This window comes from Tamandua tetradactyla, chromosome 16 (assembly GCF_023851605.1).
Source record: "Tamandua tetradactyla isolate mTamTet1 chromosome 16, mTamTet1.pri, whole genome shotgun sequence".
In the NCBI taxonomy this organism is placed as follows: domain Eukaryota; kingdom Metazoa; phylum Chordata; class Mammalia; order Pilosa; family Myrmecophagidae; genus Tamandua; species Tamandua tetradactyla.
Window position 1 is genome coordinate 12,173,126 of NC_135342.1, and position 20,490 is coordinate 12,193,615.

The 20,490-nt window shown below is 55.7% G+C and overlaps 4 protein-coding genes across 15 annotated transcripts in view; 2 read left to right on the plus strand and 2 right to left on the minus strand.

The window, feature by feature from the left end:
* Nucleotides 1–2,107, minus strand: part of NUCB1 (nucleobindin 1) — a 21,928-nt gene extending 19,821 nt beyond the window's left edge. For 2 of the 5 annotated variants that reach the window (XM_077131219.1, XM_077131218.1), the window contains exon 1: nucleotides 210–296. In XM_077131219.1, the coding sequence (XP_076987334.1) occupies nucleotides 210–281 (72 nt within the window). In that variant the 5' untranslated portion in view covers nucleotides 282–296. Of the gene's footprint in view, nucleotides 1–209; nucleotides 297–377; nucleotides 526–2,082 lie in introns of those variants that run through there. The other 3 variants (XM_077131222.1, XM_077131220.1, XM_077131224.1) reach the window with 3 other exon arrangements.
* Nucleotides 1–6,728, plus strand: part of TULP2 (TUB like protein 2) — a 7,441-nt gene extending 713 nt beyond the window's left edge. The window contains exons 2-13 of one of the 4 annotated variants that reach the window (XM_077131226.1): nucleotides 259–291; nucleotides 677–728; nucleotides 1,152–1,278; nucleotides 1,752–1,889; nucleotides 2,201–2,317; nucleotides 2,984–3,114; nucleotides 3,764–4,066; nucleotides 5,009–5,121; nucleotides 5,619–5,733; nucleotides 5,818–5,916; nucleotides 6,122–6,293; nucleotides 6,567–6,728. In XM_077131226.1, the coding sequence (XP_076987341.1) occupies nucleotides 260–291; nucleotides 677–728; nucleotides 1,152–1,278; nucleotides 1,752–1,889; nucleotides 2,201–2,317; nucleotides 2,984–3,114; nucleotides 3,764–4,066; nucleotides 5,009–5,121; nucleotides 5,619–5,733; nucleotides 5,818–5,916; nucleotides 6,122–6,293; nucleotides 6,567–6,700 (1,533 nt within the window). In that variant the 5' untranslated portion in view covers nucleotide 259 and the 3' untranslated portion in view covers nucleotides 6,701–6,728. Of the gene's footprint in view, nucleotides 1–258; nucleotides 397–676; nucleotides 729–1,151; nucleotides 1,279–1,751; nucleotides 1,890–2,200; nucleotides 2,318–2,983; nucleotides 3,115–3,763; nucleotides 4,067–5,008; nucleotides 5,122–5,618; nucleotides 5,734–5,817; nucleotides 5,917–6,121; nucleotides 6,294–6,566 lie in introns of all 4 variants that reach the window. The other 3 variants (XM_077131229.1, XM_077131227.1, XM_077131228.1) reach the window with 3 other exon arrangements.
* PPP1R15A (protein phosphatase 1 regulatory subunit 15A) lies at nucleotides 3,296–10,980 on the minus strand. Of its 2 annotated transcripts, XM_077131217.1 has the most exons (4): nucleotides 10,731–10,980; nucleotides 8,039–10,186; nucleotides 4,043–7,638; nucleotides 3,296–3,772 (listed from the first exon to the last, which is right to left on the minus strand). In XM_077131217.1, exons 2-3 carry the CDS (start codon nucleotides 10,175–10,177, stop codon nucleotides 7,276–7,278), a joined length of 2,502 nt encoding a protein of 833 aa, XP_076987332.1. In that variant the 5' UTR covers nucleotides 10,178–10,186; nucleotides 10,731–10,980; the 3' UTR covers nucleotides 3,296–3,772; nucleotides 4,043–7,275. The 2 variants fall into 2 exon arrangements, with proteins under 2 accessions (XP_076987332.1, XP_076987331.1); XM_077131216.1 differs by lacking the exon at nucleotides 10,731–10,980 and having other exon boundaries at nucleotides 8,039–10,708.
* A 1,235-nt stretch (nucleotides 10,981–12,215) lies between these two features.
* The window catches only part of PLEKHA4 (pleckstrin homology domain containing A4), a 31,754-nt gene continuing 23,479 nt past the window's right edge, over nucleotides 12,216–20,490 (plus strand). For 2 of the 4 annotated variants that reach the window (XM_077131230.1, XM_077131233.1), the window contains exons 1-9: nucleotides 12,216–12,848; nucleotides 13,218–13,396; nucleotides 14,416–14,523; nucleotides 16,556–16,628; nucleotides 16,752–16,852; nucleotides 17,035–17,144; nucleotides 17,773–17,988; nucleotides 18,288–18,564; nucleotides 19,143–19,217. In XM_077131230.1, coding sequence (XP_076987345.1) covers nucleotides 13,313–13,396; nucleotides 14,416–14,523; nucleotides 16,556–16,628; nucleotides 16,752–16,852; nucleotides 17,035–17,144; nucleotides 17,773–17,988; nucleotides 18,288–18,564; nucleotides 19,143–19,217 — 1,044 coding nt within the window. In that variant the 5' untranslated portion in view covers nucleotides 12,216–12,848; nucleotides 13,218–13,312. Of the gene's footprint in view, nucleotides 12,849–13,217; nucleotides 13,397–14,415; nucleotides 14,524–15,261; nucleotides 16,170–16,555; nucleotides 16,629–16,751; nucleotides 16,853–17,034; nucleotides 17,145–17,772; nucleotides 17,989–18,287; nucleotides 18,565–19,142; nucleotides 19,218–20,490 lie in introns of those variants that run through there. The other 2 variants (XM_077131232.1, XM_077131231.1) reach the window with 2 other exon arrangements.

Consider the following 20,490-nt stretch of genomic DNA (forward strand, 5'->3'; position numbering starts at 1 on the left):
GTTCCCATGCCTAGCTCTAGAAGAGTTTCAGACTGTGGGCTGCAGAGAGTTAGGTACTCCGGGCAGAGGGAAGTGGAATCCTGGGCCCAACAGCCAAGTTGGAAACAGGTTTCTGGATCGCTGGCAGGGGTGGATGCTGGGGTTCGGGCTGCCTGGGTCCAGGAGAAGATTTAAGGTTTACAATCAGGTGGGTGTAGGAGGGCAGAGACCTCTGGGATGTTGGGTCTGGATCCTAACTTCTTATTCTTGCTTCTCCAGAATGTCTCAGAAGACTGACACATGGAAGAAAGAGTGAGCGGAGAAACTACATGGGCACGGGTTGGGGGAAAGGGGCAACGCGGAAACCTTGATTATGCCCCCACCCACTCAGCCCTGACCTCGTGACCATATTTACAGGTTCACTGCCATCAGTCTTGCAGGAAGGGCCTGGGGGACTGGACTCTTGGACCCTCAAGGGGGGAGCAGGGTGCAGGCTTATGGGTCTGAGGGAGGAGGTCCTGGGCGCCTGGGATTCTAGATGGGTGAGTGAGGGAAGAAAGAGCTTCAGTCCTGGTGGGACAGGCCTGGCTCAGGTTCCATTCCTCTGTGACCTCACATTTGCTCAGAACCACAAGTTGGGTAGGGAGAGGGAGGGGCTGCCCCATTTGCTGTCACTACGAGCTTTCCTCTCCCTCAGGGCCCTTGTGGATGAGCTTGCTGCTACCAGGCTGCAGAAGCTGGAACAGCAGGTACTGTGCCCCAACGATCCAGACATCTAGACTCTTAACGTCTTTCCCATCCCCACCTCCTCCTCCAAAGGAGTGTGAAGGCCAGGATTTGCTTTGGGATTCAGGCGCCCCCTTGGCTCTTTCTGGGTCTTTGGCTCTCCAATTGGGAAATGAGAAAATTGGGGGAATTGGGGATCCAAAGGAAGCAATTCCTGGTGATAAGACTCCAAAATTTCTAAGAAACAAGGGTTCTGCGGACAGAACTCCTAGGTCCTGAGGAAGAAGGGGACTGGGGGCTGGGGCCTGGATCCCTGGGACTCAGGGGAGGAAGGGGGCTCACGGACCCTCCCACCGATGCAGGCCTCCCCTTGACCCAGGCCCCACCTCACCCCCGTCTTCCCGTCCGGCTCCTGGCCCCCACAACTCCCTTTCCCGCCCCCGCAGCGGCGACTATTTGAAAAGAAGCAGCGACGTAAGCGCCAAGAGCCCCTCATGGTTCAGGCCAATCCTGATGCGTCCCTGCGGCCCCGGCGACCGCGGCGGCGGGAGGAGCGCCTCGCAAGTGACAGCGGTGGGCAGAGCCTCCCGGGGTCCCGCCCGGGCGAGGACCTCCGAGGGGCGGAGCCTGGAGGAGCCTCAGGGCGGGGCCTAGCAGGCTCTTGGGCGGGGTCCACGAGAGCCCTAGACAGGACCTACCAGGGTGCGCTGGCGGGAGCGCGGGGGCGGGGCCCGAGGGGATTGTGCTTGGTGGAGCTCGGAGGCGGAGCCTAGGAGAGCGGGCGGCCAGTCCTGGGCGGGGCAGGGGCGGGGCCTGGATCATTTAGAGGCGGGGTCCTGGAGCGACTCCGGGGATTAGACACCTGCCCAGCCCCGAGCAATTTAGCCGCCGGGGCTGTCCGTGCTCGAGCCTCAGGCTGGAGTTGGGGGACTGAGTCGGCCTGGGGACTTGAGCGGCGAGTGAATTAAGGGCAAGGTCTGGGAGCCCAGGGCGGGCGCTGGAAATTCGTAGGGCGCTTACGTGGGCCTTACCGCACCTTCTCCCAGGCCCCGGGAACCCTTTCCTCCAGGAGAACGTGCCGCAGGCACACCTGCGCCCTGGTGCCCACAGCGCCCTTGGCACGGTGAGCTGCGGTAGCGACGGCAGCGGCGAGCGCAGCCCCCTGGCGTCGCCAAAAGAAGCAGGTAGCCCCGAGTCCCCCCGAGACCCCCAGCACCCCACTCCCACTGGAACCCAGGAGTCTGGAGTCTTAAACCTTACTCTCCCAAGGGCTTAGGGGTCCAGGTCCCCACCCCCTCCTCCCTTAGGGATCGGGCCTTTGCCACCTCGTTCCCCTGGACCCCGGTGTCCGAGTCCCAGCCCCCTGCCCCCTCATACCAGGAATCTGTACCGTCAACTCGTCCTCCTCCAGCGCCGGGAATCCTAGTGGCCAGCTCCTGTCTCCCCAGTGCTCAGGAACCCCGTCCTCTTGTCCCCTCTTTGTCTTGGCTTCCAGAATGTTCAGATCCCGAGTTGGAGGAAGTCTCTGTGGAGGACGTTCCCGTCTCTCTATCTCCTTACAGAGAGCCTCCGGGGACCCGCCGCAGGGGCTGGCCAGCCCGCCAACGCCCTGGTAATTGTAGCCTTTGAGGAGTAAATTCTTGTCCCCCCTGGGCCATGACTCAAATTCCCATCCACTGTGTACATCCGCACCCTTTTTTTGGGTAACAGCTTTATTGAGGTACAATTCACCCCTATTAAGTGTGCAGTGGTTTCTAGTATATCCGCAGGAAACCTGCAACCATCACCACTATCAACTTTAGAATATTTTTATCATCCTCAAAAGAAACGATGTCCCCTTTAACGGCCACCCCCTCCCCCCAGTTTTGAGCAACCACTGATCTATGCTCCATCTTTATAGATTTGCCTGTAGTGCTCATTTCATATAAATGCAATCACACAGTATAGGACTTCACTTAGAATCTTTAAAAGATTCATCCCTGTTGTAGTGTGGGTTAGAATTTCATTCCTTTTGATGCCAAAAAAAATATTATCCCCTTGCAGGGACATTTTGTTCTCATGACACGGCCAACTATTTCAAGGGCAGGATTCTTAGCACCCAAACTCCTCTCGCCCCCCATCTTAGCTCTCCAGTCTCTTCAGTGCTCTCTCTGAGACAAGGAAAAGGGAGACCCCACTCCCCACCCCAGGAGGTCAGGCCTCCCCCACCTAGCACTGGTGACCTTGTCCCAAGCCCCTGGAACCTGTCCTCCTGAGCTCAGTCCCTGGCTTCTTCCAGCCACCCCAGGGGCCAAAGCGGAGGACGACAGCGAATCCCAGGATGGCAGAGACCAACATCGGGCGGCCAGTCTGGAACCAGGCCCTGGCGTGGATAGTGACCGGGAACGCGGAGACTCGTCTTCCAAGGAGGTGGGAGGGGAGGAGCCGGCAGGATGGAGGACGGGAGTTGGGGGTGGGGGGTACTGCCTGGGACATCCGGGGGGATGGGGCTCAGATTCTGCGGCCCCTTCAGAGGCGCCTTTTCCGGGTGGGGGGAACCCCAAGAAGCCCGTCGGGTTTGGACAGAGACCCTGAGAGCGAGCCAGTAATCTAACAGGTCTAGAGGATTTAATGCGGGTGGGCGTGGCCAATGGAATTCTGCCCTGGGAAAGGCAGCTTCGGAGGCGGGACCAAGCGCTAGGAAAGGACCAAGTGGCACTCGTTTTGGTGCTGGTGGAAGTGTGATAGGCGTTCGCTGGGAGTAGATCTGGGCCGCATTATATGGGATCTAGGCCCAGTCAACCCCAGTTCTAGCTAAATCGGTCGGAGATTCTCCCATCAGTAGATGTGGTGGGCGCGGCTGCAGCTGGTAGCGACTGAACTGGCCAATCCGAGGTGACGAGGACTCGGCCGGGTGGGCGCACCAGTGCTGGGGGACGCGGCCGAGATGTCTGACCAGCAGGGCATAACCTTGAACCCCGCGGCCATTCCGTAATTGGCAAAGCGAGGGCGGCGGGGGTGGGTGGGCGGGTCGGGACCCGGCTTACCCCCAACCTGGCATTTGGCCCGCCGGAGCCAGGGCGAAGACCTGGAGGAGAAGAAAGAGGAATCGGAGTCCGCAACCACCAACTCCCCAGCGGCGGCCCACGAGGAGGAGTCCGAGGCCCCGCAGGGCAACGGCGGCGGCGATGTGGGGGACGCGTCCCGCTCGCCACCCCGCGCCCCGGGCCCCCGGCTGGGCGAGGACATGGAGGCGTACGTGCTGCGGCCGGCGCTGCAGGGACGCACCGTGCAGTGCCGCATCAGCCGCGACAAGCGCGGCGTGGACAAGGGCATGTTCCCCTTCTACTATCTCTACCTGGAGGCTGCCGACGGCCGGAAGGTGCGGCCAGGGTCCCGGAGCGGGCCCCGCCGCCTCGCGAGGAGGCTCCACCTCCCAGGCACAAGTCCCGGCCCTTCTCGATTTTACAAATCCGGGCCTTGTCTGTCCCTGAACCTCGGCCTTGTCAACTCCAACGCCAAGGTCCCCACAGAACTAGGCTCCTCTCCTTTCAGAGCCCCTTAAGGCTCACTCTGTATTCCGTAACCAAGCCTCGGCCTCTCCAATAATCGGGCCAGCTTTCCTCCGGGGCAAGACACGCCCTCTTCGGATCCAAAACACCTCCCAGTCTTGGTTGGTCCGAGTCTGGCCCCTCCCCGAGATCCGGCCCAATCCCAGGATAAGCCCCGCCCCCACAGAGTCCCGTCGCGGAATCCGTTATCAGCCCCGGCCAGGTTCGAAGACTTGTATCTATACTTAAATGCAAACCTCCCCAACATCCAGCCCAGTCCTCCGTATCAGCAACGACTCTTCCAAAGCCAGGCCACACACACCCTTAGCCACTCTTCACCATTTCCCGAGTTCCCCACTGATTTTCTTTTTCCTATGACTCATTCATTTTCCCCTCCCAGTGTGGCTCCCCTCTCTCCCAGAAACAGGCTTTTCCTGCTACTCTGCCCCAGGTCCATTTTCCCGGATGAAACACCTACCAACCCTTTCCCAATGCTCCAATTGTAGGTTTCCCCCATTCTCCAAAGCCAGTCTCTGCCTGGGCCTGAGTCCTGACCCTGGACCCATTGGTTGGAGGAAGGAGGGAATAATACTAAGATGCGAAGCTCCCCTTTGGGACCCAGCTGATGACATCCTTCAGTGAGAAGCACATCTCCCAGCAAGCCTTGGGGGTGCTTTCTGCTCCATTACCTTCTCCTCCACGTCCGTCTGTGGACCCCCACCCTAGCCCGGTGCCAGAAATCGATTCTGATGGGCTGTTCCTCCCATCCACAGCACTTCCTCCTCGCCGGGCGTAAGAGAAAAAGGAGCAAAACTTCTAATTACCTCATCTCCCTGGACCCCACAGACCTGTCTCGGGATGGGGACAACTTTGTGGGCAAAGTCAGGTGGGAAGAGTCCTGAAGTCTGTGAGATACAAGGGCCCCAGGGGAAGAAAAGGGACAAGTGGGCTAGGTTTCCCAGCAGGCCACGAAGCACAAGTTCCACTTGCTCTGGGACCTTTTCTCTTAGAGCTTGATGAGTTTTGTAGTTCTTCAGGTTTTTTATCGTCAAGGTGGTTGGGACTAGAAAAGTCAAAGGCTTTAGAGGAGGAACTGACATTTTAAGACACTTGACTTCTTAAAAAGCAAGGGGTTAGGATTCCTAAGTCCTTCCTAAGAGACTGGGATGTGTGAGTTCCTGCATCCTAGAAGAGAGTCCCTAAAGGGCTTAGGTAGGAGGCTGAAAAACCAGGAAGGAGAGGGCTGGGATGGTGGATACATGGAAGGTGGAACATGGCTCTGTGGTAAAGGCTAGAGTAGATGACATAATATGGTAAAGCACTTAATGAACAGCCAAACAGTAACAGCTATCATTTTAACCTGCCACTTCCCTGGTGGAGTAGATCCAATGTCTTGGGCACCAAGTTCACCATCTTCGACAACGGGGTGAATCCTGACAGGAAGAATTTTATCCCGGAGATTGCCCGGATCAGGGAGGAGCTGGGGGCTGTGTGTTATGTGAGTGTTCGGGGGATGAAAGAAAGGGACAGGGTGGCAGGGAGGGTGGAGGAGCCAGGCCAACCTGAGCATAACACCCCCCAGGAGACCAATGTCTTGGGATTTCGGGGTCCCCGGAAAATGACCATTATCATCCCGGGAATCGATGCCCAGAACCGGAGAATTAGCGTCCAGCCACAAAATGTGAGTCCTCCAAGGTCAGGAATCTCTGGATTAATGGAGAAGAAAGGAGGGCACCGGTGGGTTGCAGGAGGATATATATGCAGCTGGGAGTACTTGTCAGACTCCTCTACTGGAAGAGAGATTAAAGACTCAAAATTCTGTGGCCCAAGTTAAAAAGCCGGCTGGTGGTAGGTTAACAACCACTGTTCCCTACTTTATCGCCTAGGAACAAGAGTCGTTACTGAGTCGCCTCCATCGGGGAGCCAGCCACGGGTTGATCCTTCTACAGAACAAAGCCCCGTCGTGGAGCGACGAGAGTGGTGCCTATGTGCTCAATTTTCACGGTCGAGTCACGCGAGCCTCGGTCAAGAACTTCCAGATCGTGCACCCGAATGACCGTGAGCTTGGAACCGGCTTTACCCGGGCAAGAGGGCAGGAGCGGGCGAGAACTACGACTCCCATCAGCGTTTGCGCGTTTTCTAAGCAGAGCCAAGGCCGCGCTGCTGCCAACTCTTCTGGGAATTGTAGTTTCTACGGCGCTTGGCGAGCTTCCAGGCTTAGGAAAGGGCGCCGCGCAGCCCCTTGGGAGTCGTAGTTCTCGAAGCTCGCGCGCCCGCTACAGGGAGAGGAGGATGAGATGGGGAAGACTTAGTTCCTGACTCCTCCTACAGCGAGCTACCTGGTGCTCCAGTTCGGCCGTGTAGCTCCAGACACGTTCACCATGGACTTCCGCTTCCCCCTTTGTCCTCTCCAAGCCTTCGCCATCTGCTTGTCTAGCTTTGATGGGAAGCTGGCCTGTGAGTAGCCCATTAAAATGCCATCCCCTCACCTCACCAGCTTCTGTATTGGCTGATTAAGGGAAAGAGCCCTTGCAGGTCTGCTTTTCACTGCCTTAATAATAACCAACACTTGAAATTAGACACCACCTGGGTGCTAGTGCCCAGGTCTCAGTTGAGACAATGCAGCAGCATCTGCCCTCCTGGGGCTCACCGTAGAACCCAGGAGATGGGCCTTGAATAAAAAGGGTAAAACTCTCATTTGCTATGGAGGAGAGGTGACTTTCATACCAGGTTTAATAAAATTTAGGCAGAAGCCAAAAATAAAAAATAAACTACAAAACCCACCAGCCCTTAATTCAAAAGTCAAAACTCACCAGCTCTCAGTTGTAGCACCTCAGCACTAGAAGAGGCAATTTGGAGGGATGCTAGGAAATATAGTTTATCCTTTACTGATGCTCTTGCTTCAAAATACCTCAGGGACGCTGGAGTAGCAGAAATTGACCCACTCTGAGCCATTGTTCGTTAAAAACCAAAAGGCTTTATTCCATAAATAAACCAACACGTAAAAAAAATTAGTTATTAACACGCAAACTACTTGGTCTTAGCCACGCCTTCCACCTAGGCCCAGGCAGGGAGGTGCCCAGGGAAGGGAGGGAGAGGGCATCACCACATCTGGGCTCAAGGTCTGGACTGGGACGGCTGAAGGGGTGGAGGTGGACAGTTTGGTCTGGGTAGGGACAGACAGGGGTGACAGGGAGGTGGGTGGGCTGCAGAGGCGTGCCCAGGCCCTGGCCCGGGCGGCAGGTGTGAGGCAGGGGCCCAGCTCCTCCTGGGCCTGGGCGATGCGGCGGGCGAAGCGGCTGCGATCCCGGGCGAGCTGCTCCCAGGGGCCCCGGCGGGTGGCCCGGGCTGGCCCAGCCCAGACAGCCAGGATGTGGACAGAGACCTTCTCAGAGAAGTGTACCTAGTGGGGGAGACCAGGACAGACACAAAATGCACACAGCCACAACAGAGAGACAGAGAAAGAAGAAAACCAGTTATGGAATGAAGCTTGCTATCAGGCTAGCAACGCGCCTGCCATGGGATTTCCCATCTGAATCAACGGAAGACAGGGGTGGTTTCCTGGGGCTGTCATGAGCCACAGCTGCTGCCTCCTCCCACAGGTACCTCAGGGGCCCAGCCTCTTGCAAAGGATTGCATTAGGGCTCACACAGTCCTCCCGACAGAGTTCACATGCAACCGCATGCAACACACTTGGGGCCCAGGAGTCCCAGCCAACAGCCTCTCTTCCCCCCAGACCCAGGAGTTTCAGCTCCCTGCCCCCTCTTAACTAAGACTCAAGAACCTGGGCCCCTAGCACCCACCTTTCTGGCCTTTAGAGGACTCTCAGGGTCTGGATCTCGGATGGGGGGTTCTGAGGACTTGAGCCGCCTTTGTAGTCGGAGGGGCAGCCTAGGAGGAGCCCAGGGAGGTGGTGGCTTTTCTCCAGGCAAATAGATGGCCACTTGGAAGGGGTGGGGCTCAGTCTCTCCCCATTCCTCAGCAGCTCCTTCTCCTTCAGTGTCCTCTCCAGGTTGACATATCCAGGTCTTTAAGAAGGTAGTCTGGGCTTGAAAGGAGGGACACGGCTCTGAGTCAGATTGTTCTCTTCCCTCAGCTGCTTCTGAATCATCGCCTTTATCTTCATTCTCCTCCTCTGTGTCCTCTCCTGGGTGATACACCCAGGACCTCAGGAAGACACCCTTGGGTGGGATGGAAGAAGCCTGAGCTGCTCCCTCTTCCTCAGCTGCTCCTGAATCACTGCCCTCATCTTCCTCCTCTGTGTCTTCTCCTGGGTGGTACACCCAGGCCTTCAGTAAGGCACTTGTGGATGGGTTGGAAGGGGAAGTCTTGGCTGCTCCCTCTTCCTCAGCTGTTTCTGAATCACTGTCCTCATCTTCCTCCTCTGTGTCCTCTCCTGGGTGATATACCCAGGCCTTCAGGAAGGCACTCATGGGTGGGATATCAGAGGAAGCTTCAGCTGCTCCCTCTTCCTCAGCTACTACTTCTTCCTCATCTGATACTGAAACACTGTCCTCATCCTCTCCTTCATCTTCATCTTCTCCTTCATCTTCTTCCTCCTTTGTGTCCTCTCCTGGGTGATACACCCAGGCCTTTAGGAAGGTACTCGTGGGTGGGATGTCAGAGGAAGCCTCAGCTGCTCCCTCTTCCTCAGCTGCCCTTGAAGCACTGTCTTCATCCTCTTCTTCCTCCTCTGTGTCCTCTCCTGGGTGATACACCCAGGCCTTTAGGAAGGTACTCGTGGGTGGGATGTCAGAGGAAGCCTCAGCTGCTCCCTCTTCCTTAGCTGCCCTTGAAGCACTGTCTTCATCCTCTTCTTCCTCCTCTGTGTCCTCCTCTGGGTGATACACCCAGGCCCTCAGGAAGACACTTGTAGGTGGGCTGCAAGAGGAAGCCTCAGCTGTTCCCTCTGCCTTAGCTGCCCCTGAAGCACTGTACTCATCCTTCCCATCTTCTTCCTCTGTGTTCCTACTGGGTTGATACTCCCACACCCTTAGCAGGGACCGCTGCATGGGCATAGAGGAGTGCATCTCTGGCTTGGCAGCTTCTTTCTCAGCTGCTTCATTTACCTTTTCATCCTTCTCCTCCTTAGATTCCTGTCTTGAACAATACTCCCTGGCCCTGGAGTTAGACTTTGAAGAGGAACAGGAAATGGAAGTTTCTGTAGCTTCTTTATTCTCTGTTCTTCCTGCCTCAGTGCCTTGATCCTTTTCAACTTTTTCTTCCTTCTTTACCTCCTGTAGACAACATACCCAAGCACTGGGCTTGGAGGCCGAAGATAAGAGGGATGTAGAGGTCCCAGCAGTTTCTTTCTTCATAGCTTTTCCATCCTCATCCTCCTTTTTCACCACCCCTAGACAATACTCCCAGGGTGTAGGGTCTAGTGATGGAGAACAGAGAAAGGCCTTGCTTATTTCTTTTTCTTCAGCTACTTCCTCCTCTTCCTCAGAGTCCTCCTCCCCAGGAGGATACTGCAGGGTTCCCATCAGAAACGTGGGGGATGGGGGAGCAGGCCCACCTTCGGCAAGTGTACTTCTCTGCTTTCTGGCAACATCGGTTGCTTCTTCCTTGCTATACTCTTCCTCAACATCATCAGAAAAACCCCAGGCTTCAAGAAGAGAACTGGTGGCTTGTGGGCCAGGACAGGTCTTCCAGTCTGCTTTTCCAGCCTCCTCAGCTGCACCACTATCTTCGGTCTTCTCCTGAGGGTGCCTGTCCCAGGGGGCAAGGTGGGTGGCCAGAGAAGCCTTAGCTTTTCCCTCCAGGCCAGATTCCACCTGGTCAGCTCCTGTTGCTGCTTCCACCAGCCAGGGCTCTGGGGACCCAGGGCCCCTCAGGCAACTCCAGGCCCGGCTGAGGAGGCCCATCAACGGGGACAGGAAGAAGAAGGGGTGAGTATCCCTCCAGGGGATGGCCTGACGTGCTGTTTGGTTTGGAGCCATCCCTTTGGGCTGGAAAAAAGAGGGGGAAAAGAAAACAGAATAAAGTTTAGGAGCCATTTAGGGGATGGAATTAGGGCATGAGGGTGAGTCACAGCCACGGAAACAGTAACAACAACTAGCAACATAAGAATTCCTGCCATAAATTCCTTTGTGATTCTGGCCACTCCCATGTCCCTTAGGTCCCTTCTCTCTCCTCACGTCATCCCCACGAGTCTGGCTGTCCGTTTCTCTCGTTCCTTAGACCCAGGAGTCCAAGCCCCTTCTCCACTCCGTCCCCTCTTCCTTCCGACCCAGAGCCAAGGAAAAGGGTCCTTCCCTTGCTTCCCCTGAGGACAAAGCCCCAGTCCCTAGTCCTCGCCTTCTCTTAAAAGGTGACAAACCACCACCGCCCTCCTTCCTCAGAGACTCAAACACGGACCCCCAGATGGTTCCTTCACCTCCAAGTTCTCCCCGCCGACTCAGGTCCAGGACCCCAGACTCCCAACCCTCCCTCTTTTCCTAAGTCCGGGTCCCCAGCTGCCTGGGGACTCCGGCGTTGCGACCCCTCACGCACCGGCAGCGAATCACCCAGGAGGCAGGAGCGCCGGCTCGGGCTGCCAGAAGCGATCGCAGGTCCAGGCGGCTCGGGAAGCCGACGCTTTCATTTCGCCCTCAGAGGCGTCGGACTCGGGGTTCAAAGGATCTCCGGCTGCCGCAGCTGCAATGGCGACGAGGCTCGCGGGGTCGGACGATATGGCGCATGAAATCAACAACTCGGCTGGTAACCTTTGATGGCCCCAGCCGCAAGGCCTTTATATGTTTTCGCGGCCGGACGTGCTGACGTCACGCGCGGAGGCGGGGTTTCTACACGTAAAGACGGGGAGTTGGAAAGGGCAAAAATAGAACTGAACCCTGCGGAGACTCCCGAGCTTCGTGACGTCACCGCGGCATTTCCGAGCGTGGCCACGCCCCCAACCACGCGAGCTGTCAATCAAAGGCGTAAACGGCGCGCTCTATAGCTCAACCTCTGCTCCCGATTTTCCAGACGGACGCAATCCCACCCCAGTTTAACCAGTCTGCAGTCTCCCACCGCCATAGGCGGCCCGCTTCCTCCCGGCTGTGAGCGGGTATCCCCGTTCCCATTGCACAGACGAGGAAACTGAGGCTTGGGAATGAAGTCACAAGTAGAATCCAGATTTATTCCAAATGAGAACCGTGGGAGCAGCAAGAAGACAAGCATTTTGGCTTGCTCGCCACTTTTTTCTCAGTGGCCCCAGCAGTGCTGGCACATAGTAGGTGCTCTGCAAATAAAGTAGATAGACCCGCAGGAGGCTCCACTTCAGGATTTCACTCACTTCAAATTTATGGCAAAGCTCTGCTCCTGAAAGCTGGAATCATCTGGCCCGATAGCAGCAGCTGAACCTCGGGGTGGGGGTGGGGGTGGGGGTGGGGGGATGGGGCTTCTGCCATAAGTTCCAGTGCCCCAGGCCTGTTCCCCTGCCTGGTCCGAAACCTGTCACACCCAAGGTGATGGGTGTCGCCCACGACCCAGGACAGAATTCTCATCTGCATCTGAGATGCAGGTTTGATCACTTAGATGCAGAATCCAGGAGTCCGGGCCAACCCCTCCTCCCCGGGGGGCACCTGGACAAACTGCCCCCAGCTCCATCCACTCAAAGCCACACTTGCAGACTGAGGTTCTATTCACAACCAGACACCCTGAGTCCTAACCTGCACTCTCTCGGGCACCCAGGGGTCCAATACCTCCTAGGCTCTAGGAGTCCAGGCTCCTTACCCCCTGCAAGATGCAAGCCCCTCCTTTCAGGGCGCCAGTGGCCCAGGCCCCTGACTGCAGGTGGCCCACTGGGACCCTGAGTCCAGGCCCCAGCTCCTACTCTCCAAACATTTCAGAGCCCCCTCAGCCCTTAGGGGACCCAGGAGTCAGGGCCCACAGCCCCTCCCCTCAGCCATGGGGACAGCTGAGCCAGGGGTCAGGCTGAGGAAGCCAGAAGGGGCGGGGACAGCCGGGATTGGGAGGGAAGATAGCGGGCGTGGGCGGCTGGCAGAGGGAGGGAGAGAAAGGGAGACCAGCAGAGAGGAAAGAGAAACTGGGAGAGGAAGGGAGAGAGAAAGTGAGAAGGAGAATCTGCAGAGAGCGTGGAAACAGCAGACGTGGAGGGTCACTGAGAGAGAGAAAAGAAAGAGGAAGAGACTAAGAGGGAAGGAGGGAGAGACCCAGCAAGACACACATGGAGAGAAAGAGCGAAACAGAGACTTCAGGAAGAGAGTGACTGAAGAGACTCCCTGAATCGGAGACAAAAAGATTGGGAGAGAAACAAAAAGATTGGGAGGGAATGTGATACAGGGAGGAGAGAATGAGTGAGGGAGAGACTGGATGCGCCAGAGATTGGGGAGAGAGAGAGAGAGTAGGTGAGACTGAAGAGAGAGACAGTTTAAAAGAAAGAGAGAGAGGAAGAGGAAGAGAGGGAGAGAGAGATTCTAAGAGACAGACAAAAAGAGAGGGTGAGTGAACAGGTGAGGAGAGAGAGAGAGAGAGAGAGAGAGAGAGAGAGAGAGAGAGAGAGAGAGAGAGAGAGAGGAGTGGGGAGACTGTGTCTAGAGAGCCAGCCTCTTGGGCACCCCAGAACCCACACTGCCCTCTTGCCCCCTGTCGTTAGAACTCCAGAGCTGGGTAAGTTCCCTGGCTGGGTTGGGAGGGGCTGTCCGGGCTGTGCCTCAGGGCTTGGCTTGGGGTGTTGGCAGAGATGGTTTGGGGGTGAACCTGGAGGGCAGGAGACAGGCAGCCTGGGGTGGCTAGAAAGGCAGTGGGAGTTCCTAAACCCAGAGAGGGTCAAATTCCTGGCTGGAGGGAAGGGGGCAATAAGAAAGGAGCCCCTATTTTCTGTCTTGGCTGCAAACAGCTGCCCCCTCCCCAGCAGCTGCCAATGCCGCCCACCTCTCTTGGCCTTGCTCTTGGTATGTGCTCCCCAAGCCAGGACCTCCCCTCCCTGCCTCCCACCCCCCCACCCTGGTCCCCAGACAACAGACTCTTTCTCCTCAGCCTCCTCCGACCTCCGGGCCCCTGACTCCCGGCTCTGTCCCCAGCCGGGTCAGCTGCAGAGACACAGTCCCTTTCTTTCTCTCGGCAAGCCCTCGATGGAGGAGGGCCGGCCTCGGAGCAGCCTCAGCCTCGCCAGCAGTGCATCCACCATCTCCTCGCTCAGCAACCTGAGCACCAAGGTTCGAGAGCTTCCTGGCGGGGATGGGGAGGAGGGTGGGGCTCTGGGATCATCTCCTCCGCATGCCCCTCCTCCTGTTCCCTGGCCCGGGATTCTGCACCATCCCAGACTCCTAGTCTTGACTGCAGCGGACAAAGGATACTTAGCAGCAGGGTCTGCCAGGCTGGTATGGTCCCAAATTGCTGACCAGCTGTGGCTAGGAATTCAGAGGCACTCCCACCTCTGTCCCCACCCCTTCATAGTTTCCTAATTCTAAGCCAGAGTAACAACCCTGCTTGGCCCTGCTTGCTAAGATAAAGCCACTCCCCAGCAAGGAGGAGACCCCCCCCCATCAGGAGCTCAGAATCGGTGGCTACTCTTGACCAAGGTGAGGACTCCCTGTCCTGTTTGTAGCCCTTGGATCTACCCAGTTAGGAAAGAATCCCTCCCTGGCCATAAAATCCCAGCAGGCCCGAGAGCCTGGCATCCAAATTGTCACCCCAGCCAGAGGTTCAGCAACAACACTCATTTCCTCGGTCTCCTGCCGTTCCCCTGATGTGTTTCCAGTTTCCAAGTTCAAAGTCTAGAGATTTGGTCTATGGCACAATTTCCCAGAAGGGTGTCCTTGTGGCAATCTGGATAAGCAGCCCCTTCTGAGCATGAGGTGGGGGGTCTGGAGTCCCCCTCAAGCCTGGACACGGCCGCTAAGGAATATCACTGTCCAGCACCGAGGCTTGGGGAGCCTTGTGAAACTGTGTCATTTGATCCAGGCAGCTCCATCCCCAGGGCCTCAGAATGGGGACATTCCTCTTGATGAAGGGGACCTCCCAGCCACCATTTCCAGTTGGGATCCAATGGCTCCACTATATCTCTGGTTTTGGTGGCCAAGGGCATCCTCTCCCAAATTGCTTCCCCAGTGGCCAGGAGCCTCTTCCTTGCTTCTCAACCCTGCCTTACCTACATCCAACTCTGGTTTCAAGACCTGGTTTCTCAAGAGTCCAGCCAGGGCCCTGCTCACTTGTATCCCCCTTCCGTCCTCAGAAGCCCACCCGGGCAGTCAGCAAGGTCCACGCCTTTGGGAAGAGGGGCAATGCACTGAGAAGGGACCCCAACCTCCCCGTGCACATCCGAGGCTGGCTTCATAAGCAGGTGCAGGGGCGTGGGGAGGGCGTGGGGGGTCAGCAGGGGAAGGGGAAGTTCCCTTGGACCGTCTCCAGCCTGTGCCACAAATGGTTCCCTGTTTCTTTCCTTCCAAGCACCAAAATATATTTCTTTTGTTGCTGTCACTGCCTTCCCCCTTATTCTGTCATTCATTTATTCAATGACTAATTAAAAAAAAAGACTTGTTATTTTGAAATAATTTCAAGCTTACAGGACAGTTACAAAAACCTATTTGAACTCCGATATACTCCTTTATCTCCTCTCGAGATTTACCAACTTTAACATTTTGCCACATTTCTTATAATTGCTCTGTCATCCCATCCATCTGTATATGTCTTTCTATCTATTTTCTAAACACTTGAGAATAAGTTGTATACATCATGTACCCTCAACACTTAACATTGCCACGTACATTTCCTAAGAAGGCTATCCTTTATGGAACCACTTTAAGTGCCGTTATCAAGTTCAAGGACTCGAACATTGATATAAAGCTTACAGTCTGTAGTTCATTCCTTCACTATTTCCTGAGCACTTACAATGTGCCCGGGACCAGGGGACACACCACCCAAATAAGACAAATTTCTGTTATTTTCAGGATGGTGGTGAGGCAAGGATGGCTAGTAAGTTAGAAAATGAATAAATAGACATGATAATTTCCACCTGTAGTAAGGGCTGTGAAGAAGTCACAGGGCGGGGCTGTGATCAAAGCCTGGGGGATGGGGGTACAACTGACCGCTGGCCAGGGAAGTCCAGTCGGAGGTGCTGACATTTGAGCTGAGAACCAAATGACAAGGAGCTCGCTGCCCTAAGATCTGGGAGCAGAGGGAATTAGAAAGTTAAAGGCCTCACACAGCAGGCAAAGGCAGGGAGGAGAGAGGTAGGAGGGGCAACGGGTTTTCAAAGTGGGGTGCCCAGACCGGCAGCCTCACTATCACCCTGAACTTGCTAGAAATACAAGCTCTCGGGCCCACCCTAGATTTATGGAATCAGCCCCTCTGGGGGGTGAGGCCCGGGAACCTGAGTTTGAAGGAGCCTCCTGGGGTGCCTCAGGCAAGCTCTGGTGGGAGATCCACTGCTCTCGGGCCCCGTAAGGCAGGGGACGGAATGTGGGTTTTATTCCACGCGTGGTGGGGGCTCTGCTCTGAGTGGGGGCACCGTGCGGTCTGACCTGTCATTCAGAAAGCTCACGCTGGAGAGGGCTGAAGAGAGGAGAAGAGGGATCCAGAAGGAGAAGGCAGTCGGGATTCTGGCAGAGGCAATGGAGAGATGTAGGGTTCGGGGGATGTTCAGGGCGGCCCTCCTGACCTCGCTGTGCCTCGGTTTCCAGAATCACTGACCCGGCCCTTCCTTTCTCAACCGGAAGTGACGCCATTACGTACAGCCCCCGCGGCCCCCCCACCCCCGCACGTGGTTCATTGTCTCGTCCAGGCCCCACTGTAATTTCTCAGTCCCCACTTGACAGATGAGAAAACCCGAGGGTCTGGAGTGGTGCAATGACTCGTTTAAGGGAAAAGTTTGAAGGTGGTGGAGGGAGGAGCCTAACTCAGGTCCCACCGAGTCCAAAACCCGTCAGCCGGACCGCAGCACGCTGGCTTCCAGCTCAGTCTCTGAATTTATGGCTGCAAACCAAACACGTATCTATGTCCCTTCCCACTCCCTGGCTTTCTAGTCCCCACCTCCGTGGGTCTTTGTCCCCCTCCCTGGGTCTTTATTATCCCCTTCCTGGTTCTCTGTCCCTGGCTCTGGGTCTCTGTCTTTTCCGAATTCTTTCTTCCACTTCCCATCCCTGTCTCTGTCCTTCACTTCCCAGGTCTCTTCCCCCACCCCCAGGGTCTCTGCCCCCCTCCCTCTGGATCTGTTCCCCCGGCTCTGGTCTCCGTTCCCCTCTCTCTGGGTCTGTGACCCACTCTCCTTGGGCCTCTGTTCCCTTCTCTGAGTCTCTGTCCTCAAGTTTCACTGTCCCCATGTCCTTTTTCCTCTTCCTTCTACTCAGGCCTCTCCTCCCTTTCCCTCTTCCTAGGACAGCTCCGGGCTCCGGCTCTGGAAACGCCGCTGGTTCGTGCTCTCCGGCCATTGCCTCTTCTACTACAAGGGTCAGTGTCGCCTCTCGCCTGGCGTGGATGAGCTCTCCCACCTCCCACCTCCCACCTCCCTCCCTGTAGGCTGTGGGCTTCCTGGGCTCCAGGTGATCCCTGATCTCGGCCTCCCGTTCGCAGACAGCCGCGAGGAGAGCGTTCTGGGCAGTGTCCTGCTCCCCAGTTACAGTATCAGACCAGATGGGCCGGGAGCCGTGCGCGGACGGCGCTTCACCTTCACTGTGAGTCTGTGGTCCCCATGGGAACTGGGCGATGGGGCCGGTTGGAGGGTCTGTCCAGGAGCCTCCATGTCCCGGAGAGCTCTGGCACATCGTTATTAGAGATTAAGGTCTTGTTCAGAATCCATGGCATCTTTCTCTTTGGAGGGCCTGGCGTCCAGGTCCCGACTCCTCTCTTCCCACAGGCCGAGCACCCGGGCATGAGGACCTATGTCCTGGCCGCCGACACGCTGGAGGACCTGCGGGGCTGGCTGCGGGCGCTGGGCCGGGCCTCCCGCGCGGAAGGGGATGACTTGTGAGTGTAACCGAGGCCCGCCCTAGTCGACGGAGGCCCTGCCCCTTGTAAAAATGACCAATCACCAGTCTCCTGGCTAAGGAGACTCCACCTTTAACTTTGACTCCTCCAATAAGCAAAAAGTCCACATTTCAGCTCTACCCACCACGGGCTAGAGTTGGGCTTTAGCCCCTCCAATCGGGAAGCCCGGTAGAGACTCTCAGCCCCTCCCCATCAATTATCTATATTCCACTGCTCTCTGAATGGCTCTTTCAGAAGGGTCCGCCCCTTGAGGCTGCCACCTAAACAGGTGCCAGTTAAAAGCCCAGGGACCTTGGGGTTTCCGGTGGTTTCTTAGGTTTCTGTCTCGCCTGTCCCGATCGATCTTTAGCCTAGAGAGCTGGACTACTGGCTCAGTTTATCTCAGAGTCCAGGGCATTAGACCTAGCGACCCAAGTGGACCTGATGGCCCTACACAAGTCACTTGCACTCCCTGGCCTCTGTTTCCCCACCTGCAAAATGGGAATAATGCTTTAGTGCAAGCCACCTCCGCTTTTTGGACGGTTTCCTGTGCCTCATCTGTGAGCTGGAAATAAGGGCTGTTATGAAGGTCAGAAGGGTGATGGCTTTTTCTATGCCCCTTGCTTAGTGGGGTCCCCAGGTCCCCAGCACGTCCCCAGCCTGGGGAGGGTCCTGGCGGCCCCGGCGGTCCCCCGGCGGTGAGCAGAGGGGAAGAGGGCCGCAGCTCGGAATCTCCGGAGGTGGCCCGGCTCTCCGGCGAGCGTGGGGGACCCAGGCTGTACCCTTCCAGCCCCACCGCAGACCTCCAGGCTGCACCCCGGATCCGGAGGACAAGGAGCCCAGAGTGAGTTGGTCGGGGGGAGTCTGGAATGAGAAGGCTGAGATTTTGGGGAAAAGTGAAGCGGGCCACGTGGCTTAGCACTCTTCGTGTGTATGGGGGGCGGGGCACGTGTTGCAGGGTTTCTTGTGGAGCAGAGAATGTGGGTGGCGAAGTCTTAGGGAGGAGATGCCACAAAGGGGCAATGATTCAAAGTCAATGGGCCAGAGAGAATCGCGGAGGGGGTCCTTAAGGCGACGTACTGGGTGCTGGTTGGAGGGGGAGCTCTGGTTCACCCAGTTCCCCCTATTCCATCCTTCCCACAGCCTGTTCGCACCCCTTGCTCGCCCTCCGTCCCCTCTGAGTCTTCCCCGGCCTCGTTCTGCGCCTGCGCGCAGACCACCTCCCTCGGGAGACACAGCATTCCCTGCCCGACCCCACACCCCACTGAATCGCATCGATGTCCGGCCTCCCCTGGAATGGGGCCCCCAGCGCCGGACGCTCTCGCGGCCTCCCACTCCCCGCCGAGGACCCCCCTCCGAACCTGGGGGAGGAAGGTCCCCCAGAAGCCCTCAGCACTGGAGTCAGGAGCCCAGAACAGAGGTGAGCTGAGAGGTGAAGGGAAAGGGGACTGCATCTCCCATGAGTCCTTGGGGCTGTCCTTCCAGTCTGGTCTCCAGGCCAGAGCGCCCTGAGCATCATGGGGAATGTAGTCCAGAAACGCGGCTGGGCTCAGGGTCGAGAGGGAGCTGGGACTCCATCTCCCATCAGCCCAGGCTGGTCTCGGGTCATTGCCTCTTGGTATTATGGGTATTGAAGTCCGGATAGTTCACCCATCTAGAGATTTTAAAGGAAGAATCAATTGCATCTGCACCATGTCCCCGGTTTATCTTTCTAAGTTGGTCATCAGCTATTTTCCCCTGAGCATCATAGGACTGCTGTCCACAACACCCACAACTGACAGCAAACGTGAGAGTAAGAGCCCTTTGGGGCTGTTTTGCCTGGATGGTCCATTTACTATAGTCCCCTGATATCCATAGTGGCACATGGCTGGAGAGGGGATAGCTGAGGAGGTTGTGGAGAAGCCTCCCAAGGCACTTCAATTCTGGACACACTTACGCTGATATTTATTACTAAGATGTGCCGATTTCTAAACTTGTCTATTTCGGTATACCTCCCAGGCCCCTGCAGTCGCTTCCACTTATCTCCAGCTCCCTCCGCGACCCCCTGGCACGCGGGCCTCCATGGTTTTATTGGTAGGTACTATGGGCACCCGAAATCTACCAGAGGCCCCCCCCCCCCCTTGCTTCCTTTGCAATGGGAAATGTTGTCCCTTAGCAATGAGGATAATTGTGCCAAGAGGAGATATTCTAGTTTACAAGCTGCTAGAATGTGATATACTAGGAACAGAGTGACTTTTATATGGGGGGAGTTATCAAGTTACAATTTTACAGTTCTAAGGTCATGAAAATGTCCTAATTAAAGCAAGTCTATAAAAATGTCCAAATTAAAGCACCAACAAGAGGTTACCTTCACTCAAGAAAGGCTGATGACATTCAAGGTTTCTCTCTCAACTGGAAAGGCACTTGGTGAACATGGCGATGTCTGCTAGTTTTCTCTCCAGGCTTCTTGTTTCATGAAGGTCCCCCCGGGGTGTTTTCCTTTTTCATCTCCAAAGCTGCATGGGCTCTCTGTGGCTCTACAACTTTTTCCAAAATGTTTCCTCTTTTAAAGGATTCCAGTAAATAAATCAAGACCCACCTGGAATGGGTGGAATCACATCTCCTCTAATCAAAGTTTAATATCCACAATTAGGCATGTCACATCTCCATGGAGATGTTCTAATCAAATTTCCAACCTCCAGTAGTAAACAGGGATTAAAAAGAAACATCTGACTCTGCACGATGGGTCAGAATAAAAACATGGCTTTTCCAGGGTATATAATCCTTTCAAAGCAGCACAAGGAACTTAATGTTTCACTCCTTGGGTAAATGTTCACAAGTCAGTGCCCTTCCATAACGCCTTGCTTTAAGGGCGCGGCAATAGGAGGAGGGACTCCTATTTTTCAGAAACAGGATCTCTGAACACTGGAATCAAAGTAGTGTGTTTGGGGAGTGGCCACTCCACAGCAGTGGGGGTGGGGGTGGGGTAGGGGGTCTAATCATAACAGCCCTTCATCTGGCTCTGTATTGACATGAATTGCCTCTGAGGTCCTGAGTATTAGCAAAGGAACTCCTGAAGCAACAGTACAGACAGACGTTCGTGCCTGCATTTATTTTTTATTTTTTTTCTGTTTAACTTTTTTTTAGTCTTTTTATTTTATTTTTTTAATACCAAAAAACACGAAGAAAATGCAAACATTCCTAATTCCATCATTCCGTTCTACATATATAATCAGTAATTCACAATATCATCACATCGTTGCATATTCATCATCATAGTCATTTCTTGGAACATTTGTATCTATTCAGAAAAAGAAATAAAATAAAAACAGAAAAAAAATTTATGTATACCATACCCCTTACCCCC

Bases quoted from the DNA above. Each gene is read 5' to 3' on its own strand.
- PPP1R15A (XM_077131216.1), bottom strand. From the start codon at position 10,234: ATGGCTCCTAAACTTTATTCTGTTTTCTTTTCCCCCTCTTTTTTCCAG. The intron at 7,639-8,038 runs GTGGGTGCTAGG...CTCCCCCACTAG, and splicing joins GTCCTCTAAAGGCCAGAAAG to GTACACTTCTCTGAGAAGGT.